The sequence below is a fragment of the Zalophus californianus genome, chromosome 14, assembly GCF_009762305.2.
Source record: "Zalophus californianus isolate mZalCal1 chromosome 14, mZalCal1.pri.v2, whole genome shotgun sequence".
Taxonomy (NCBI): Eukaryota; Metazoa; Chordata; class Mammalia; order Carnivora; family Otariidae; genus Zalophus; species Zalophus californianus.
In genome coordinates, this window is record NC_045608.1 from 56,512,314 (window position 1) to 56,535,114 (window position 22,801).

At 40.5% G+C, this 22,801-nt stretch overlaps 2 protein-coding genes across 4 annotated transcripts in view; one reads left to right on the forward strand and one right to left on the reverse strand.

Moving 5' to 3' along the window:
• Positions 1-22,746, forward strand: part of ZNF397 (zinc finger protein 397) — a 45,934-nt gene extending 23,188 nt beyond the window's left edge. The window contains exons 1-3 of one of the 3 annotated variants that reach the window (XM_035723862.1): positions 8,633-8,782; positions 9,430-9,661; positions 19,668-22,731. In XM_035723862.1, coding sequence (XP_035579755.1) covers positions 9,562-9,661; positions 19,668-21,679 — 2,112 coding nt within the window. In that variant the 5' untranslated portion in view covers positions 8,633-8,782; positions 9,430-9,561 and the 3' untranslated portion in view covers positions 21,680-22,731. The other 2 variants (XM_027577158.2, XM_035723863.1) reach the window with 2 other exon arrangements.
• The window catches only part of ZNF24 (zinc finger protein 24), a 58,672-nt gene that overhangs the window by 13,475 nt on the left and 22,396 nt on the right, over positions 1-22,801 (reverse strand). Inside the window, exons 1-2 of the mRNA XM_027577161.2 lie at positions 8,451-8,622; positions 6,059-6,219 (exon numbers count right to left, since the gene is read on the reverse strand). The gene's annotated coding sequence lies outside the window, so the exon portion shown is untranslated. Of the gene's footprint in view, positions 1-6,058; positions 6,220-8,450 lie in introns of the transcript that reaches the window.

Sequence of the window (22,801 nt, forward strand, 5' to 3'; positions counted from 1 at the left end):
GGCGGGGGGGAGTGTGTGTCCGGGTGGGACTTGGTGGGGACAGCCCCGATTCAAAATGGTTGACAGGCGACGGAAAGAGGAAAAAAGAAATATAGAGAGAGCGCGCGTCTGGTGTAAACCCAAGGAGATAAAAATAGAACCCTCCCTCTGTAAATTTGGGGAAGAGGAGGACATTCGTACACCACAAACACGCTGTCTTCAGTGACAGTTCTAGAAGCTAACGGGAGGAGTGCGTGGAGGTTGAGGGGAAGGGCCCGGCGCAGGCTTGGCGAGGGTGCAAGGCGGAGGATCGACCCTGCCGTCGTGGGCAAGGGCATGGAGGGCCGAAACCAAGCGGGACAGACTCAGAGTAATTTTCTCTCGTAGAAGGCGCTACTCAAGCTGAGTCTTGCCCAACGACTAAAATGATGACTTAGAGGAGAGGCCTGAGGGACAGCACAGCAATGGGAAGTTCAGGGCATGCTGAGGAATTAGCCCAGCATCTTTGTTGGCTGGAACCTAGGCTGAGGGATGCGGTGGGGTCAGGTTTGGAGTTTCAAATGCCAGGCTCGGGAATTAGAAATGCCTTTAGTAATCAGTGCAGGCCATTTACATGTGACATGGCAAGAACTGTACTTCGGGGCGGTGTCCAACATACTGTGTAGAGTGGATTAAAGGGCAAAACAGATAAGGAAAAGAGGACAGACGTTTAGAAACGTGAACTTAGGAGGATTTGGTCGTATCTGAAAATATGATTGAAGATGGAGAAGGGCATGACATCACCAAGGGAGATCTTATGGAAAATAAACAGGAAATTATAAAATGCCAATGTTTAGGGGGTGGGAAGAGCAAGAACAGATAGAGAAGAGAAGCTTCTTGGAGGAGGAAAGCCCAGATGGTTCAAACATCATAAAAGTGAAGAGGGTATCAGGAGAGAGAAGAGGGGATCAGCAGACGGGGCAGAGAAACGGAGGAGGCAAGAGCTAAGGTGATGCTGGAATTAAGGGGAGGGGTAGACGAAGAGCTTGAGAGATGTTACCTGTGGAATGTACTTGCCACGGGTTAAGAAGTATAAGATAAGACACTTAAAACAGGTGATAATTCCTTCTGAGAAATGCGATCCTGCGAGAAGGAAAAAGAAAGAACACTTGGCTGGACTAGGCAACAGGATTGAAAGGTTTTTGTTTTTTTAAAGATACTAGACACCTAATTATATTTGTAGGAAAAAAAGGTAAAATGTGAGTAGGAAGAAAAACTGAAGATAGAAGGAAAGAGGAATACACAGCTGATGGGGAGAGAATGAGACCAGATAGGTAGGTGGAGTTGTCTCAGAAAATAAAATGAAGCATTATAATAAAAAATGGTGCATTTTGGTCTGTGTTTTGATGCTGTGAATGCAGAACAGCCAAATAGTATTGGTTAGCAATGCTGATTTTACAAGTAAATAAATGCACATACTATTTTTTGAATTTTCACAAACTGAACATACTCATGTTACTAGCACTCAGATGAAGAAGGAGAACATTATGCCTCTTCAGAAGTCCCCCTTGTGCTCTCTTCAAGTCACCACCCTCCTCTAGCCCTGAAAGATAGCCACTACACTGAACTTTGAACATGATAGGTTGGTCTTGCCTCTTTTTGTACTGTATATAAATGGAATTCAATATGTATTCCTTTAAGTCAGGCTGAATTCAACATTGTGAAATCTGTTCATACACTGTACATTTTCATTTCTTTTTTTTAAAGATTTTATTTATTCGACAGAGAGAGATAGTGAGAGCAGGAACACAAGCAGGGGGAGTGGGAGAGGGAGAAGCAGGCTTCCCGCGGAGCAGGGAGCCTGAGGTAGGGCTCGATCCCAGGACCCTGGGATCATGACCTGAGTTGAAGGCAGATGCTTTAACGACTGAGCCACCCAGGCGCCTCTACATTTTCATTTCTAATAATGTTACATTGTATGATTATACCAATATTCATTCATTCTATTATTGATAAACATTATTGAAAGATATTTGAATCTCTAACCACATTGATTTATTTTTGGATATTAAACCAACTTACTAGGATAAATCCTATTGAGTCGTGGTATGTAATCCTTTTTTATATATCAAGTTAATTTTTAAAAATATTTTTTGTTATTTATTGGAGATAGACGCTGTGCACAAGCAGGGGGGAGGGGCAAAGGGAGAAGGAGAAGCCGGCTTGCTCCCAGGACCCTGAGATCCTGATCTGAGCCAAAAGCAGACGCTTAACTGACTGAGCTACCCAGGAGCCCCTATATTAATGAAGTTATTTTGCTAATATTTTATTGAGGACTTTTGTGTCTATATTGTTAAGAGATACTGGTCTGTAGCTTTCTTTTCCTGTGATGTCTTTGTCTGCTTTTTTTTTTTTGTTATGATTTTATTTATTCATTTGAGACAGAGAAATACAGAGAGAGAGAGAGAGAGAGCATGAGCAGGGGAGAGGCAGAGGGAGAAGGAGAAGCAGGCTCCCAGCTGAGCCAGGAGCCAGACGTGGGGCTCTATCTCAGGACTCTGGGATCATGACCTGAGTTGAAGGCAGACGCTCAACCAATGAGCCACCCAGGTGTTCTTGTCTGCTTTGGTATCAAAGTAATTACTGGCCCTTCTATTTTCTGGGAGAGATTGTGAAAGGCTGCTATTCTTTAACTGTTCAAAAGAATTTAGTAGTGAAGCCATCTGGGCCTGTGCTTTTGTTAGAAAATTTTTCATTACTAATTCAACTTCTTTACTTTTCATACCTTTATTCACATTTTCTATTTTTTTCAGTCCCTTTTTTTTTTAAAGATTGAATGTATGTATATATGTATTTATTTATTTATTTGTCAGGGATAGAGAGAGAGCACAAACAGGGGGAGCAGCAGGCAGAGGAAGAAGCAGGCTCCCCACTGAGCAAGGAGCCCAAGGCGGGACTCGATCCCAAGACCCTGGGATCATGACCTGAGCCAGAGGCAGACAGTTAACCAACTGAGCCACCCAGGCGTCCCTCAGTCACTTTTAGTAATTTGTATGTTTCAAGTAATTTGTCTATGACACTTATGTTGTATAATACATTGCATGAAGTTATTCATAGTGTTCCTTATATTCTTTTAAATTATTATAGCGTTGGTAGTGATGTCCCCTCTTCTCTGCTTTTATTAATCACTCTCTTTTTTTCTTGGTCAGCCTATTAAAGGTTTGTCGATTTTTGTTCATATTTTCAAAGAACAAAATTTTGGTTTCATTGCTATTTCTTTAGTGTTTACCTCTTTTCTACTTCATTCATCACTACTCTAATCATTATTACTCCTTTCCTTCTGCTTTTTTGTTGTTAAGTTTGCTGCCCATTTTCAGGCTTCTTAAGGTGGAAACTTAGGTTATTGATAAGAGATTTTCTTCTTGGATAGGCATTTTGAAGCTATAAAATTTCCTCTAAGCACTGCTTTGGTTGCATCTCATAAAATTGTGTATGTTGCATTTCATTTTCATTCAGTTTAAAATATTTTCTAATTTCCTTTGTGATTTCTTCTTTGAACCATAGGTTATTTAGATATGGGCTGTTTAACTTCCAAATATTTGTAGAGTTCCCAAATTATTACTCTGTGGCTCAATATGTTCCTTGGGCCAATGGAAGGTCCATCAGCCCCTCTCAGCTAAGGTGGCCCTGGTCTCCCAGCCCTTAAGTGGACCCGCCTACTGGGCGCCCCATTTCCTGCATGCAGAACCCTAGAAATCTGGCAAGCTTCCTTCATTTTGTCCTGTCTCTGTCCAATTCAGTCCAAGTTGGTAGTGTTTCTGGTGATATAACAACCATGTTGGTTGTCTGTGGATATCAAGGGGATCCACACAATTATATGCAGGGGTTCTTCTCAGATCCTTCCTGGATCACCCATTTCTACTTCTGGTTTCTGTTGAGATAGTTGGTTGGATGCATGAATCATACACCCAATCTCTTCACCAAAAGGTTGTCCAGCTACATTCATGGCCTTGTCTCCAGAGCAAGGATAGGCTGAAAAATTTTCCAAATTATCAAGTACTGATTCCTTTTCGCTTAATAGTGCCTTCCTCAATTTATCTCTTTCCTCCCATATTTTACTATAGTCAGCAAGGAAAAACCAGGCCACATTTTTCAAACTTTGCTTGGAAAGCTCCTCAGCTAAATGTCCAACTTCATCACTTACAAATTATTTTTCCACCCAATAGCAGAACATGATTCAGCCAATTTTCTGCTACTTTACAAGTATCGCCTTTTCTCCAGCTTCCAATGTTTTCCTCATTTCTGTCTGATACCTCACCAGTATATTTAATGCTCATTATTCCTAGCAAAATTCTGTTCATGACAATATATGTATTCTTTAAGATGACAGAGAAGGTTTCTACTGTCCTTTTCACTTCCTTCCAAGCCCTTGCCAGAGTCACCTTTAACATCCATATTTCTACCAACAATCTCTTCAAGGCAACCTAGGCATTTTCTATCATGAGCCTCAAAACCCTTCCAAATTCTAGTCATTACTCAACTCCAAAGCCACATCAGCATTTTTAGGTATTTTTAAAGCAGCACCTCACTTCTGGTACCACAGAGTGGCTTAATACAACAGAAATGTATTCTCTCACAGTTTGGAGGTTACAAATCCAAAATCAAGGTGCTGGCAGAACAGTGCTCTTTCTGAAGGCTCTGAGGTTCATGCCTGTCTCCTAACTTCCAGTAACTGCTGGCAATCTTTGGTGTTCTTTGCCTTGGAGATGCATCACTTTAATGACTGCCTCCACATTCATATGGTGTCCTCTCCTCTCTGTGAGTCTCCTTTGTGTCTGAATTGACCTCTTCTTATAAAGACACCAGTTGTTGGGTTAGGACCCACCTTAATCCAGCATGGTCTCATTTTAACTCGATTACATCTGCAAAGATCCTATTTCCAAAGTCACATTCACAGGTACCACAGGTTAGAACTTGAACATATCTTTTAGGAGGAACACAATTCAACCCACAACAATGTGTTAAGTACAGACCAAGAGTTGTTTAAACTGCTATGACTTGGTTTTGAAGTTGAAGACTTTTCAAAATGATGCCAATGACCTCATTGACTGAAAATAAAAGAAATGATCTGATTTGAATTCAACTCTAGAGGTCTTGGAGAATTCTGGTGTTTGGGATACAAGCCTACTCATCTCTGTCAAAGTGAACCTTAGGAACTGATAGTATTGGCCATTATTTCACCTTCTGAGTCTCAGTTTTCAGCACTTGTTCTGTTTTGGGTTTTTTGTTTTTTTTTAAGATTTTATTTATTTATTTATTTGAGAGAGAGAAAGAATGAGCATGAGCTAGAGAGAGAGAGAGAGAACACAAGCGGGGAGGAGGGGCAGAGGGAGAGGCAGACTCCCTGCTGAGCAGATCCCAGGACTCCAGGATCATGACCTGAGCTGAAGGCAGCAGCTTAATGGACTGAGCCACCCAGGCGCCCCAGCACTTGTTCTATTTTTAAAAAGTCACAGTCAATTGGACATGCATATTAATATTTCAAAGATGTTGGGTTGTCCATAATTTAGATGTACCATTCAAAATCAAACAGCAGCGGCCTATGTGTTAATATTTCTTTGATCAAAAAGGAATGTTAAATTTTTCATTTGGCTTCACAATTTGGATTTATTTGCCTTTTTTACCTGGACCTGGCGATTGAATTTTAGATTGAAATTCATTCTTTGTGAAGACTGATTATATAGTCTAACTATCAAGGGAAATTAATTTCTAATACAATATAATACATGATAAGCAATACAGGATAAGCAGTCGGTCTTTATGTCCAACTTTCTAAGGAAGAGGTCTGTAGTTTTTATCATATTCTCAAAGTAGTTGTATTACCCAAAAAAGATTAAGAACAACTGCTGTAGAATCTATGCCTAAATCAGACATATGTTAGTTTGGCCTAGTTTCCCCCAAGAGGAAATGGAATAGGAAATGGAAATCAGGTAGAATATTGGTGGGTGACCTATCAGTTTCATTCTTGAGACTCTCATATCATTTCCCATGCCTGGATTATCACTCCTGATCTCTCTGGAAACCTTTGAATTCCTTTTACCTTACTGAGAAGAACTTCTCCAGTGTCAGCTGGTGTGGACCACAGTTGGGTCTAGGGTTGTTTTGGTCGATTGATCAAACTGTTAGATTCCAAGCTGGCTTCTCAGCCTCAGAATGTAGTATCTTTGATAAGACTCCACAAAGCAACAAATCTAGCACAATCTGAAAAAAAGTTTGATTTCCTTGGTTAAATACTCAGAAAATCTATATTCACATCATCACTTCCAGGTAAAAAGTTAACAAAACCCTCACCTTTGTACGTAAGTATTAACCTTTGAATAAATTTCTCATTCTTTTTTACTGAACACCTGTTTAAAGTAGTATATCGGGGCACCTGGGTGGCTCAGTCGGTTAAGCATCTGCCTTCGGCTCAGGTCATGATCCCAGGGTCCTGGGATCCAGCCCCGCATCAGGCTCCTTCAGCGGGGAGCCTGCTTCTCCCTCTCCCTCTGCCTGCTTGTTGTGCTCTCTCTCTATCTCTCTCTGTGTCAAATACATAAATAAAATCTTAAAAAAAAATAGAGTAGTATATGAACTATGGCATTCTCATACACTGCTGGTGGGAATGAGAAATGGTTCAGCCACTCTGACAGTGTAGCAGTTTCTCAAAATGTTAAACATACAACTACCATGAAAGAGAAAAAAGTACATGTCCGTATAAAGTCTTGGACAACAATGTTCATAGCAGCTTTATAATAGTAAAAAACTGGAAATAACCCAAATTCCCATCAACTCGTGAGTGGATAAACAAATTGTGATACATATATAGCTAATGGAATATTATTCAGCAAAAAAAGCAATGGACTACTGATATACAACAGTGATACAGATAAATCTCAAAATAATAATGCTCAGTGAAAGAAGTCTGACCAAAAAAAGAGTACATTCTGTAAAATTCTATTTAAATATCTCTAAGACATGCAAACTAATCTATAGTTACACAAAGCAGAACAGTGGTTGGGAGCTGTGGGAAGAGAGGGAGGAGATTCAAAGGGTAGAAGAAAACTTCTGAGTTTGCGGATACGTTCATTATTTTGATTGTGGTGATGGTTTCACAACCATATACATATGACAAAACTTATCAAATTGTATACTCTAAATTATTGTATGTCTCTTAAATCACAGTGAAGCTGGGTTTTTTTGTTTTTTTTTGTTTTAAAGATTTTATTTTTATTTATTCATGAGAGACAGGAAGAGAGAGAGAGAGAGAGGCAGAGGGAGAAGCAGGCTCCGAAGGAGCAGGGAGCCCGATGCGGGACTCGATCCCAGGACTCTGGGATCATGACCTGAGCCGAAGGCAGACGCTTAACCATCTGAACCACCCAGGCGCCAGAAGCTGTTTTGTTTTTGTTTTTGTTTTAAAGTATCTGCACTCCATTCTTGGGAGGCTGGACCCAAACAAGTTCTTTACAGGAACATCAGAGTCTCACTCATACGTCCCTAAGATTTCATACATCAGAAGAGGGTCTTGGGCTGGGACAGAAAGCCCTCTACTTCTACCTCAACCATCATTTCAGCCAATCACCACTTTTTTAAACCTGTACCTCTTCCCAACATCTCATATGTCTCAATCATTCTCCTAACTCCCCCTGTACTTCCTAAGAAATTTCCAAGGACACAACAATAACCTTTCCTATTCCAATGTGCGTCCTGCTCCCCCAAATTTCAGGTCCTTCTTCTCATCCTGATCTTTTAGCCACATGAGGAATGTACTGGCAAGCAAACTGTTTAGTTTCTATTTTGTTTATTTCCGATCTTGTCTTTATTAATCTCATTACTTCTACTGGTTTTGAGTTTCGTTCGTTCTTTTTCTAGCTCCTTTAGGTGTAAGTTGGTTTATTTGAGATTCTTCTTGCTTCTTGAAGTGGGCCTGTATTGCTATAAATCTCCCTCTTAGAACAGCTTTTGCTGCATCCCAAAGATTTGGGGGCTGTTGTGTTTTCATTTTCATTTGTCTCCCTGTTGGTGTTTTGTTTTTTTTTTTAATTTCCTCTTAAGCAAGCTGTTTAGAAAGACCCCCTGCGGCCTTCCTTGATGGCAAAGTACATCAAAATCCAGCTTCCCAGCAACTCAGGAATTAATTGCTGAGGATTACTTATTTGTAGGGCAATGGTTCTCGAAGTGTGGTCCCAGAACCAACAGCAGCAGTACCCGTGAACCTGAGCTCCCACCCCAGACCTACTGAGTGGTAAACTCTAGGGGTGGGGCCCGGTAAAAAGTATTTTAACAAGGAGCCCAGGTGATTTGGAGGCACACCACTGTTCTGGGGGAAAAAACAGAAAGGACAGGAAGAAAGTTAGAATGGAAGCACACCAGCGAACATGAAGAGGAGGGGGAGTGGATTTAAAGAGAGAGAGACAATAAAGAACTCATTACGTAGTCAGAAAACCTACCCTGCCCCAAAGAGCTTTCCCGAAAGATGTTTCGACATTCACGTCAAGAACCGGCAGATAGTGCAGCAAGGGACCTGTCGCTGGCTGACCAGGTCGCTCGCTACAGCTGGGATGGGTCAGCTACGCGAAGGTCCAGGGGTTAAATCGCCGCAACCCTCCCCTTAACCCGCCGCCGCCGCCGCCCCCTCGCGCCTGCGCCCGGGCGCCCCGCCCCCGCCCCCCCTCCCCCGGCGCCATAGAGCTGAGCAATCCTCCCAGCTTCCTAGAGCGGACGCGGCGATGGCCGTTCCGCAGCTTGTGAGGCTCGACAGCGACCTGGAGGACACGTCGAGGTATGGGTGCTATCGAGTCACGGGAGCCCGGGGAACTAGGATGATCTCGCCTCCTGAGCTGCCTTGCGGCGCCGCCAGGAAACCCTGTGGGCTTTCTTGAGTCCATGGAGAGTCCCGGCCACCGGGGTCGCCCCCAGGCGCTGCTCCTGGGGAAGGTGGGTCCTTGGCCTAGCGCGCTTTGGGTACCGGTCAGCGCCTGCGCGGCCTTAGTTTCAGCGAATGAACACCAAAAACTTTGTGGGCATGTGGAATCAGGCAGGGGGATGCATCCGCGCAGATCAGCAGAGCGTGCCGGCAAAGAGCAACCTGAATGTGCGAGTGCTGGAAGGAGGGAAGGAGGGAAAGAAAGATAATGATGGTGACCAGTCGTGTCGGTTTGGTGTAGGAAAAGCAGCGAATACAGCGTTAACCGCTGAAACAAAATCTTATGCCCTTCCCAGCCTTATCATCCCAGTTACGTCCTTATTTCGGTAGCATTTACCCCCAATTATGTTTGAAGGTCTCTAGCCTTGGAATGGAGAATACATGCCCAAAAGGGTTAATGTCTGATCCTCATCACGAGGGAGGAAGCTTAATAAATTCTGTGAGAAAACCACTTGGAAATTAAATGAGATTTTGTTTTCTCCTCCACTTCTTTTATTATCTAGAGGATGTTTCTGGTGGTCTAGTCTCAGAAATTATATCTCCAGTCTCCACAATGATTCCCTTCCAAGCCCAGTGGTGCCCCGTTGCCTCCAGGTTTCAGACTCCTATGTGGACAAGAAAAGCTTACTAAGGAAATGGTAATTCTGCAGTTGCTCCCCGAGGTGCCAAGTGTCCAGTTACAGCCCATGGAGATCCACTTCAATTATGAATCTCAAGAACACCACCTTCTGTCAGGTGAGAAGCAGTGTATTATATCTTTCTTAGGGGGTACAGGTGGTGGGAGGTTTGTTACTGGTGCTATGTTACTGTCTTCCAGTGCTATTGGTATCCTTCGTTGCCAACCCCTCACTGTGTTAGGCAGTACCATCTCTGCTGCAAGCAGAGTCACCTAGCTTTATTGTGAATTCTGGCAATCAAATTCTCATGGAGTTCCCTCCTCTCCTTAAGGACCCAGTTACCCATTTTTTCTCATTATAATCACCTTATCACCAGTCTGTCAGTATTTGATATTTTCCCTTTAAAATCTTTTCAAGTCGTCTTTTTTCAGGTACTATAGGGGCATAGTTAAAAGTTTTGGAGTCTGACACTGGATTCAAATACTAGTTTTGTCATGTACTAGCGTCAGTAAATTACTTGCGTTTTGTTTTTAACGATTCTGTTACCTCATTTTATAAGTATATGATAACTCGTACCTTGGAGGTTATTTTGAGGATTGTGTCTATTACTCCATAATAAAGGACCCCAAAATTTAGTGAGGTAAAACATCAGACATTTTTATTTTTTATTTTATTTTTTTAAAGATTTTATTTATTTGACAGACACAGCGAGAGGGGGAGAGAGAGAAGCAGGCTTCCTGCTGAGCAGGGAACCCGATGTGGGGCTCGATCCCAGGACCCTGGGATCATGACCTGAGCCGAAGGCAGGCACTTAATGACTGAGCCACCCAGGAGCCCAACATCAGACATTTTTAAACCACGTTATTTTCTTATGGTTCTGTAGGTCCTCAGCTTGGACTGGGTTCTGCTGGCAGTTTTTCTCTTGGTTTTGTCTGAGATCATTCATGCAGTCATCTAGTGGCTCAACTAGGGCCAGGGTGTGAGTATCAGTCATATATGTCTGGCTGTTGGTGCTGGTTATGGCTTGGGTCATCCATCTGCAACAGTCCAGCCCAGACTTTTTCACAGGACAGCCAGTTTCCCATACAGAGAGAGGGCAAGCCTTGGGAAGCATAAGCACTTTTCTAACCTATGTTTGTGTTATATTGACCAAAACAAATCAACATGACCAGTTCCAGAGTCATTGTGGAAGAGAACTACACAAGGATATAGGTATTTGGAGATAGGATTCATTGGGGTCCATTACTACTATAACAAACACTACGAGCACTAATGATATTCCAGTATATAAAACTCTACACACAGAATAGACTGTTAGTAAGTTCTTTATAAATGGTAGCCACTGTTATTTTTAGTAAGATAATTTATTTTTTTTATTTTTTTAAGATTTTATTTATTTATTTGACAGAGAGAGACAGCGAGAGAGGGAACACAAGCAGGGAGAGTGGGAGAGAGAGAAGCAGGCTTCCTGCTGAACAGGGAGCCCGATGCGGGGCTGGATCCCAGGACCCTGGGATCATGACCTTAGCTGAAGGCAGACGCTTAACGACTGAGCCACCCAGGTGCCCCTAGTAAGATAATTTTAATCCCACCCTTGTTCAGGTGTTCCGCAGGGTCTCATTTCCACATCATATTTTGCTGTTTTCTGATTTTGGTCCTCCCGTTTGCTGCTATTTTGCCTGTGAAATTCACCTTCTATTGTCATTTTCTTTTACTCTAGATCTTCTGCCTCTTTATAGCTTTGAAGTGTCTTTATTTTATTTTGTTTCTCTCTTCTGTATTTAGAACTTGTCTTTGCTTAAGAATCTATTCTAAGGCATCTAGCTCTCATTTTTCCTGAGAATTACGTAGAATTGGGTCTCCTTTTTGCAGTTTTATATAAATTAATATACATATTGCATGTGTTTGTGTCTAATTAGAGTGTGTGTAAAAGAACATTTTGTTACTATAGAGTAATCTAATTATACTAAAGTACATTTATAAAATACAGAAAGACACAAAATGGGAATTTAAATAACCTACAACTCCACCATCTAGAGATAGTCACTAACATTAATGTATCCTTCAAATAATTTAATCAACTGTTCAACACTTGTTGATACATGTTTATTAGTTAATCAGATTATAACTTATTAATTATTGCTGACCATATAGGATGGTTAGTTATTGAGGGGTTGCTCTGTGCTGGGCACTGTTCTAAGTGCTGGGCATATAGCAGTGAACTGAACAGATAAGCCTTTGCCCTTAAGGAGCTTACACTCTGGTGGGGGAAACAGGAAATAAGTGAATATATGGTAGAGTATCAGATAGCGATAATCATTACGAAGGAAATAAACCAGGATGTATCAGTCAGGATTCTAGCAGGAAACAGATGGTTCGTTCAAATTGGATAATTCAAGGTTTCATGAAGAAGATGGGCAGGATTACAGAAATTAATAAGGGATAGAGTACAGCTTTGGGACAAAAAAATGATAAGCAGTTATTACCTTTAGGCCTAATGTTACAAAGGGAGAGACTGATTACTAGATCCTGGAGAGTATGGCTGTAGGGTAGAGCTGCCCAGTTGGAGCCATGGCCTTTGCTAAAAGAAACACAATTACTTCCAACTCCTGGCCCAGCAAGAAAGGAGTCGGGATGTAGAGTGAAGAACTCATCCCGGTTTCCCTGGGATTTAGCACTGAAAGTCCCATATCCCAAGAACCCCGTCTGTTTTGGACAAACCAGGATAGTTGGTCACTCTACAGTTCTCCTCCTTCTTTGGGCCAAATCTAATTGCAAGCCAGAGGACACAGAGTCCCAAGTGCTGTAGTCCAAAAACTAGTATCAACCTCTTGGAGCACAGAGCAACATGAACAGTAGATCTAGAAGGGCAAAAGGAGAATATCCCATTACAGTCCACCCCTTTTAACCTATAATATTTACTTTTGTCCTTTGTTTTGTTTATCATGTTCCCAACACATATCTTTTTCTTAAGCTCTTAAGCTACCATATCCTTGCAGGTTGACTTGTAATTAAATTCTATTTCACCTGAAACATGAAACTTCACTGCCACTGGTGCTCTTCATATAACGTAGTGAGGTAAAGAGGGGAAAGGCATAATTAACTTAAAACCACTGCTACAGTTCTTGCTATTCACACACTATCTACTTCCATCATCCATTCCATATTGCCTCTACCCTCTGCCAGAATCTCAGTGGCAGAGTTTTTTACTTAGTTTAGTAATGTAAACCTTTTTTCCTGGATGATCTGAGTCCTTGATGACCTTGTCTCTTCCATGTTATTTCAGCATACCATTGACTGGGCCTTTAGACATGAGAGAACTAGGAAGCACCCGCATTGAATCGTCTGAGTTCTACACCTACTGTTCTTTGCCTTTATTATGTAGCAGTGGCCAATTCCCCAGTAGCAGTTGGTATCAGTCATCCTAGCCAGTAGAGCAACCCTTTCTCTGCCTGTTGGTGCAGCAGCTTGAGGAACCCAAAATGGCCAGGAGACAGTCTCAGCTTCAGATTTAACAAAATCATGACTTTGTTCCATGGTAGAAGTATTTCTTCTTTGAGAACCAGAACCCCAAACCCACTAAGCCCAAGATTATGGGGATAGGAATTAAAAATAATATAGGGGCACCTGGGTGGCTCAGTTGGTTAAGCATCCAACTCTTTTTTTTTTTAAAGATTTTTATTTATTTATTTGAGAGAGAGAGAGCACATAAGAGGGGGGAGGGTCAGAGGGAGAAGCAGACTCCCTGCTGAGCAGGGAGCCTGATGCGGGACTCAATCCTGGGAGTCCAGGATCATGACCTGAGCTGAAGGCAGTCACTCAACCAACTGAGCCACCCAGGCCCACCCTAAGCATCCAACTCTTGATTTCAGCTCAGGTTATGATCTCAGGGTCAGGGGGTCGAGCCCCGGGTCAGACTCCCTGCTCAGTGGGGAGTCTGCTTGAGATTCTTTCCCTCTCCCCTGCCCCCACCCACATGTGCACACACGCTCATGTGCTCTCACTCTCTCTCAAATAAATAAATCTTTAAGAATATAATATAACATAATCCATAATGTAAATGGACTATTAGTTATATAGTAAAAAGAGACATTATTACTACTCCTCTCCCCTTGACTCGTATACCCATGTATTCTGGCCATAGAGAAGACAACACTGTTTATTGTCCTCTGGTTTAAGGCATATATTGCATCCTGTAGGACAGCACCCCAAACTTAGGGTGTTGTTGCCTGGCTGGTACTGTAACTGGGCCTTCAGTAAATCATTCCACTATTATTGAAATCCACTTAGGGCGCCTGGGTGGCTCAGTTGGTTAAGCGACTGCTTTCGGCTCAGGTCATGATCCTGGAGTCCCAGGATTGAGTCCCGCATCGGGCTTCCTGCTCGGCAGGGAGTCTGCTTCTCCCTCTGACCCTCTTCCCTCTCATGGTTTCTATCTCTCATTCTCTCTCTCTCAAATAAATAAATAAAATGTTTAAAAAAAAATGAAATCCACTTACTTCTGGATGATAGGACATGTGATAAGACCTGTGAATTACATGTGTGTGAGCTTATTGCTGTACTTCCTTCCCTGTAAAACTACTCCTTTGGAGGCATTATTGTATAGAATTACCATCATAATAAATACAGCATTCTCTTAGGTTAATGCACATTTGTATTTGGACTATATATTTAGTCCTTTGAAAACAGATTGTTGCCCTCTTCATGATAGAAGGGGCCAGGTATAATGAATCTGCCCCCTAGTTGTGGGCTAGTTCCTCTCCAGAAAACAGTACCAAATGAGGGGCTCAGTGTTGGTCCCAGCAATTGGCTGCATGCGTACATAGCTGTGATGATAGGCATATCAGCCTTGATAAGCAGATACCTATATTGTTGACCCCACACATAGCCTCCATTCCTGTTGCCATGACCACTTTATACATGAGTCCATTGGGCAAGCATTAGTAAAAAGGCTGATTGACATTCATAACATGGATCACCATGTCCATCTGATTGAGAGGCTTCTTTACAGTGGATTCCGTTTGGTTAGTATTCACATAGGACACAAATATATTCATTCTTTGCCCATCTTAGGAGGTCTATCATAATTTTCTTCTAGAGTCCTTATTTCTAGTCTTCCAAGTTTGTTCTTTGAGGTACCTAACTAATCAGATAACCCATTAGTCATTATCCATGAATCAATATAGATGTGTATCTTAGGCTCTGTTGCCTTCCATGAAAGTGGACAGCCAGGTGTATATCTGAAATTCTGCCTACTGGGAAGATTTGCCTTTACCAGTATGTTTCAGGTCACCTCAGAGTCAGGGTATAAGTAAAAGATTCATTTTCTGCTAGTGTCCACACACTGAGCAGACCCATCTATAAATCAGTTCTGTACTTTTTATTCCTCTGTTAACTGGTAAAAGGGCATTCCCATTAGTCCATGAATATCAGCTTATGGGGAAGGGATTAGTGGAGCAATAGGAAAAGGTATTATGGCAACCCACATCACTAGCACATGGAATTTATTTGTTTTCCACACTTGCTTTTATAATGGAATGCTGGTTTGTATGTCCAGTTTTATGATTTGATGGATCAAATAGCTAGTTCACAATGGTTAGCTTATAATAGTCATTTGGTGCTCTGTGGTCAAGCATTAAGTCTCTGTTAGTGCCCAAGAGCAAGCCAGTGTCTGTTTTTCACTTAGAAAATTGTTGGCAGAAGAGAGTATGGCCTTACTCCACTGACGTTCTCTTCTGGAGGCTTGCCAGAGGCTTAATACAGCATCCCTGACTCCTGCAGACACTTCTAACCATTGGTTATCCTGGTTAATAAAGTCATGTGACAGGACAGCTTGCATTGCAACCTGGACCTCTGCAAAGCCTTTTTTAAATTTTGAGTCTCACTCAAAGATAACAGTCTTACAAGTTATTAATATTGGTCATTTCAGCACATTCGACTGTGGTATCTGTTGTCTCAAAAATTCAGGGCTTACCAAGTATTGTGCCTTTCTGAGGTAGTAACAGTTGGTTAGAGATATAAGGGAAGTGAGACAACAAACCATATGACTATCTGAGAGAAGAGTGTTTCAGGCAGAGGGAATAGCAAATGCCAGAGGCCCTTTAATGTAGCAGGAGCAGAGTCAGTCAGGGGTAGACAGGAAATAGGGCTGGTGGTGGAATGAAATGAGAGCAGAGAGAGAAGGGACCAGATGGAACCTTCTAAGCCATAGTTAGGACACGGAATTTATTCCCAGTGTAATAGGAAACCACTGGAGCATTTTATGCATGATAATAACATATAAAGATAGCTCGGGGGATGCCTGGGTGGCTCAGTCGGGTTAAGCGTCTGCCTTTGGCTCAGGTCATGATTCCAGGGTCCTGGGATTGAGTCCTGCATCGGGCTCCTTGCTCAGCAGGGAGCCTGCTTCTCCCTCTGCCTGCCACTCCCCTGCTTGTGTGTGCTCATGCTCTATCCCTTTCTCTCTCTGTCTCTGACAAATGAGTAAATAAAATATTTTTTAAAAAAAGATCACTCTGTTTTAATGGAGAATAGGAGAAAGGTAAGTTAGCAAGAAGAAAACAAATGTTTTAAGAAGAGAGTAATCAACTATGTCAGATAAATACAGAATAAGATTGAGAATTGACTACTGGATTTGTCAAGGTAGAGCTTATTAGGGATTCTGATAAGTGCAGTTTTGGTGGAGTTAAGGAAATAAAAGCCTGGTTGCAGTGGGTTAAAAAGAGAATAGACTTAATATTGGTTAGCCTATAGGGCAATGTGAACTCATACACTCAACAGTAAGACCCAACAGTTCTGGTCCTAAGTTTATGTAACCTGGAGAAACACTTGCATATGTGCATAAAGATAAATGTACTAGCAGATTATGTGCATAAAGATAAATGTACTAGCAGATTGATATCAGCATTATTTGAAATAAAATGTTATTGTCCATTGAAAGAGAATGGGTAAATAAATTGTGTTATATGTCACACTATAGTGGTGAACATGAATAGACTGCAGTTACACACATGAATATAGATGAATCTTCCAAACACAATGTTGAGCAAAAAAAAAGCAGATCATAGAATATATGTGATATAATTCCATAAATGTATATAGTTCAAAAACATGCTCTATTTGCCTGCTAGGGTTGCCATAACAAAGTATCACAGATTGGGTGGCTTAAACAACACAAATTTATATTCTCAGTTCTGTGTATTGACTTTTGTCATCTGTGCTTTGCTTTCTTCTAGAAATTTTAGAGTTTTAGTTTTTATGGTTAGGTTTATATTACATTTCTAGTTAATTTTTGTGTATAGCATAAGGAAAGAGGCTTAATTTGTGTTATTGTTATATCCAGTTCTAACACTTTGTTGAAAAAAGACTGTCCTTTCACCATTGATTGTCTTGGCAACTTTGCTGATGGTCAGTTTTATGTATATGTTTGATCTATTTATGTACTCAGTCATATTTCATTAATATATAGCCTGTCCTTATGCAATCCCACACTACCTTGATTACTGTAGCCTTATAATAAAGCTTAAAATCTGGTAGTGTAACTTCTCCCAATTTTGTTCTTCTTTTTCAAAATTGTTTAGACTCTTCTGTGCCTTTCTACATAAAGTTTAGAATCAATTTGTCAATCTCTATGAAAAGGCCTGCTGAGGTTTTGATTGGGGTTGCATTGAACCTATAGAGAAGTTTAGGAAGAATTCCATCATCTTAACAATATTAAATCATCTTCTCCACAAGTGATGGCATATATTTCTGTTTATTAGTTCTTCTTTAACTTCTTTTAGCAGTGTTTTGTAGTTTTCGTTAATAAACATATTACACATATTTTGTTGAATTTATTTTTAAATATTTCATATTTGGTGTAATTAAAAAATATTTTTAATTTTAGGCTCTAGGGACGCCTCAGTGGCTCAGTGGTTAAGCTCCTGCCTTCGGCTCAGGTCATGATCCCAGGGTCCTGGAATCGAGTCCTGTGTGTTGGGCTCCTTGCTCAGCAGGGAGCCTGCTTCTCCCCCTGCTTGTGCTCTTTCTCTGTCTTTCTCTGACAAAAAAGAAAATTAGGCTCTAATTTTTCATGGCTAGTATACTGAAATACAGTTGGGTTTTGTATATTCTAATAAACTCATGTACAAGGTCTAAGAACTTTTTTGAGATACTTTAGAATTTTCTATATACATGATTGTGTAGTCTATAAGTGAAGACAGTTTGACTTTTTTCTTATTTGTATCTCTCATTTATTTTTCATGTCTTGTTGCATTGGCTAGTAATACTGAATAGAGTTTGTATAGTGTTGAATAGAAGTAGTAAGAGAGAGCATCCTTGTTTCGCTCCCTTGTTCCTAGGAGAAAAGCATTCAATGTTTAACCATTAAGTATGATGTTAGCTTTTGCTTTTTATAGGAGTAGTTAATTTACATATAACAGGGACGCCTGAGTGGCTCAGTAGGTTTAAGTGTCTGCCTTCAGCTCAGGTCATGATCCCAAGTCCTGCATTGGGCTCCTTATTCAGCGAGGAGTCTGCTTCTCCCTCTGCCTGCCGTTCCCCTTGCTTGTGTGCTCTCTCTCTTTCTCTGACAAATAAATAAAATCTTTAAAAAAAAATGTCATATAACATAGTTGATATTTGGATTTAAATGTACTGTCTTTGTATTTCTTTTTATTAATCCCATCTTTTGTTTCTTTTCTTTCTCCTTTAATCCCTAATTTTACATTATCAGTTTCTTTTGTTTTTCTATTTTTTTCTCTATTAGCTTATTTTTTATACACCCTTTTATTATTTAATCGTTACCTCGTAGCCTTTTTCAGATGTGATTCTGTGAGAAATTAAGCCCCAATGTTCTAAGGTATTACTTATAATTAATGTATTAATTTTTCTCCTGTACATCTATTGTAGCATTAGTTGTGTACCATCTTTGGGGAGAATTAAGAAAATGGTCATTCAGATCATTTTGTTTTATTCCCTTGTGGAACCCTGGTTGAAAAAGGCTGCCTAAGAAATTACAGCATATATGTTTGATTCATTACAGTTTATCTTAATTTGTTATCTCTAGGACAATTCAAAGATCTTACAATGTTTTGGTTCTATTTACCTCCATCCTCTTGTGCTATCTTTGCCATGTACTTTAATTCTCTCTCTATTGTAAACCCCATAAGACACTGATACTGCGTAAGTCAGTCAGTACACATGTAGATTTACCCATGTACTTTACTTTTTCCAGTGCCTTTGCCTCTGGCAAAGGGAAGAAGCCTCCAGCTGGAGGCATGAGATTTTTTTTCCTTTTGCCTTTGAAATTAATGTGTCATGTTTTCAGCTCTCTAGACCATTTGCAGTCTGACCATAGTATGCCTTTTATAGTAAATACCATTTAACAGTGAGCTGATAGTCAAGAATTTCAGCGGAGCCCCCATATTCCCTACCATCACAGGCATCTGGTATTATTAAGCATTGGAATGGCCTCCTCAAAACTCAACTCAGAAGAGATTTCTGATCCTACCTCCCTAACCTTTTCCTGGTTCATACACTTTGCTAAGGAAGTCTGGTTACTGAATATGGCTCTTCCTAAAATGGGATCATATTTTCTTAACCACTTCCTTGTAATAATCAGGACAAAAGAGTTGGGGGATTATATAGACCTATTTTTGAAAATTCAGGTTTCTGTCCTTACCATTCCTGGACATTGATACTTGTTTCTTTCTTTCCCCTAAAGTAGCCTCTGATCAGCCTGGTTGGTGGTCCTCCTAGTGACAGCCAGGCTCCCACTGCTTCCTCCTTCTCCCCTGTCCCTGAAGTACTCTTTCATATTGCTTACCTTACTTACGTTAATAAGTTGCTTGTGGATCGGCTTTAATTTAGTCTCACTTTCATGATTACTATGAGTAGGTTTCAGTATTCCCAGATCTCCTGTGACAAACATATACAGAACATACCTGATAAACTGCTTCAATAAATGATTATTATGATCCATTACTTATTGATTCTTCCCAATTGCTCTTTCAGAGGATAATTTTCAGTGTTTTGGAGCATTCTGATATTGTGACAGCATTTTATAAGTAAATACTGATCTCTTTCACCTCCAGCTTTCTTATGGTATGGAGAATACATTCCATTTGGATTTTTTATTATTCTAGATGGTGAGACTAAGACCAAGATTGGAGAGGTGACTTCAGAGGAGGAAATTACAACAAAAATTGAACCATTGCCTGAAGAGTCTGGCAACCCCAGAGATGATGTTCTCCAGGATTCTGAATGCAGAGGATTCTATGAATTGGGGGATAAATTAAATGAAAAGAATCAAAATCTCCTTAAAAGAAAACAGAATAACTGTGATGAATGTGGGCAAAGCTTTGCTTGGAGTACAGGCCTTATTAGGCACCGAAGAACCCATTGGGAGAAACCCTATGAATGTGATAAGTGTGGAAAGGCCTTTAGTGTGAGCTCAGCTCTGGTTCTGCATCAGAGAATTCATACAGGGGAGAAACCCTATCCTTGTACTTGGTGCATTAAAAGTTTCAGTCGGAGCTCAGACCTTATTAAACATCAAAGAGTCCACACTGGTGAAAAACCTTATAAATGTGATGAATGTGGGAAAGCCTTCAGTCAGAGTTCTGATCTCATTATCCATCAGAGAATCCATACAGGAGAAAAACCCTATCAATGCAGTCATTGTAGTAAAAGCTTTAGCCAGCGCTCAGACCTGGTTAAGCATCAGAGAATCCATACTGGAGAGAAGCCTTATACATGTAACCAGTGTAACAAGCATTTTAGTCAGAGTTCTGATGTTATAAAACATCAAAGAATCCACACTGGGGAGAAACCATATAAATGTGATGTGTGTGGAAAAGCCTTCAGTCAGAGCTCAGATCTCATTCTGCATCAGAGAATTCACACTGGGGAGAAACCATATCCATGTAATCAGTGTAGCAAAAGTTTCAGTCAGAACTCAGACCTTATTAAACATCGAAGGATCCACACTGGAGAGAAACCCTATAAATGTAATGAATGTGGTAAAGCTTTTAATCAGAGCTCAGTCCTTATTCTGCATCAGAGAATTCACACTGGAGAGAAACCCTATCCATGTAATCAGTGTAGCAAAACCTTCAGTAGACTTTCAGATCTCATGAATCATCAAAGAATTCACACTGGAGAGAAACCTTACCCATGTAGCCAGTGCAGTAAAATGTTTAGTCGAAGATCAGACCTTGTTAAACATAATAGAATTCATACAGGTGAGAAGCCCTATGAATGTGATGAGTGTGGGAAAACCTTTAGTCAGAGCTCAAATCTTATTCTCCATCAGAGAATCCACACTGGAGAGAAACCCTATCCATGTAGTGATTGTACTAAAAGTTTTAGTCGTCGTTCAGACCTCGTTAAACATCAAAGAATACACACTGGAGAGAAGCCGTATGCATGTAACCAGTGCAATAAAAGTTTCAGTCAAAGCTCAGACCTCACTAAACATCAGAGAGTGCACTCTGGGGAAAAACCCTATCATTGTGATCATTGTGAGAAAGCTTTCAGTCAGAGTTCTGACCTTATTCTTCATCAGAGAATTCACACTGGAGAAAAACCATACCCATGTACACGGTGCAGCAAAAGTTTCAGCCAGAACTCAGACCTTATCAAACACCAGAGAATCCACACTGGGGAAAAACCATATAAATGTCCTGAGTGTGGAAAGGCTTTCAGTCAGTGCTCAGCTCTTATCCTACATCAGAGGATCCACACTGGGGAAAAACCATATTCATGTGATCGGTGTGGCAAAAGCTTTAGTCGGCGCTCAGATCTCATTAACCATCAAAGAATCCACACTGGTGAAAAGCCATATAAATGTGATGCATGTGGGAAAGCCTTCAGCATATGCACTGAACTTACTGAACACCAGAGAATCCACACTGTGGAGAGACCCCACACGTGTGTTCAGTGCAGCAGAAGTTTTAGCCAGCTCTCTGATCTTATTAATCATGAGACAGTCCATTCTGGAGAAGACAGGCTAAGTGTGATGAATGTGGGAACACCTTTAGAGTATACACCAACTTTATTTCGTACCAGGGACACTATACCAGAAAAAAGTCTTAGGAATGCTATTGATGATTATGAAAAAGGTTTTAATCAGTGCTCAACTCTTGTGCTACATTAAAAAAACCACACACACTGGACAGAAAACATTAAGTTCTACAAAGAAAGTTCAACTGAGAGTTCAGACATTACTAAACTTAAGAAAAGTTCTGAAGAGGAGTCCTGTGACATTGGGAAAACTTTCAATATGAATAAAAGTATTAACCGAATGTCAGCAACAATGGAAAGAAATTTCTGTCTGCTATAAGGGAAAACAAGCCCCTGGTCTTTTATTCAAATATAATCCACAAGGGGAGAGTTTTATCATTTTAAGAAATCAAAAATAATATTGCAGAACCTTAGCAGGTATTGTAAAGATGTGATGGAGTGTGCAATCAGCTCAGAAGAAAATGTGTTAAGTGTTACTATCTCAAACCTTTAGTGAGCCCTAATTATCTATTGCATATCAGAAGTTACTTTAGAGATTGTAGGGAAAGCTTAAATCCCATATCTTAATTGGCATTCACTCATAATTGGCATGCCACTGACCTCCTGACAATGGAAGAGTCCTACCTGATGCTCACATTAGTTACCTGTCATTAAATTCCCTGTGTGTGAACATGCTATGCTATTCTGGTATTAATACTTATTAACTACATAACTCCAGTGCCCAGTTTTCTCAGAAAAAAATTTTTTTTCTTTGGCCTAGTTTTGGTTTTCCTAATGAGCACGAGTTTTCAGGTTCTTGCAATAGTCACAGCAAATATGGACTTAATGCTTTTGGTAATGCAGCCCATAGACTAGTGGTTTGAAATCACTTCTTCAATATTACCATTTAATCACAGTTCCTAAATATGTGAAACAATTTTTTTTTAAAAATTCCATATGTCAGTGTGAAGATTTCTCTAGAACTGTTTATCTTGTCATCTATAGATTGAACAAAAATGAGAGCCAAAGTAATGCCCACATGACTAATTTGTATACCATATTCTGTCTAAAAATAAAAAACATTGAATTTTTCAAGTGGCAACATCAGACTTTGGTTTGTTGATTTCTGATATACATATGATAATAGGCTACTATATGCAAAGTTTTCAGCTGAAAAATAGAAACTTTATTTTTTTTAAGATTTTATTTATTCATTTGACAGAAACACAGAGAGGGAACACAAGCAGAGAGAGTAGGAGAGGGAGAAGCAGGCTCC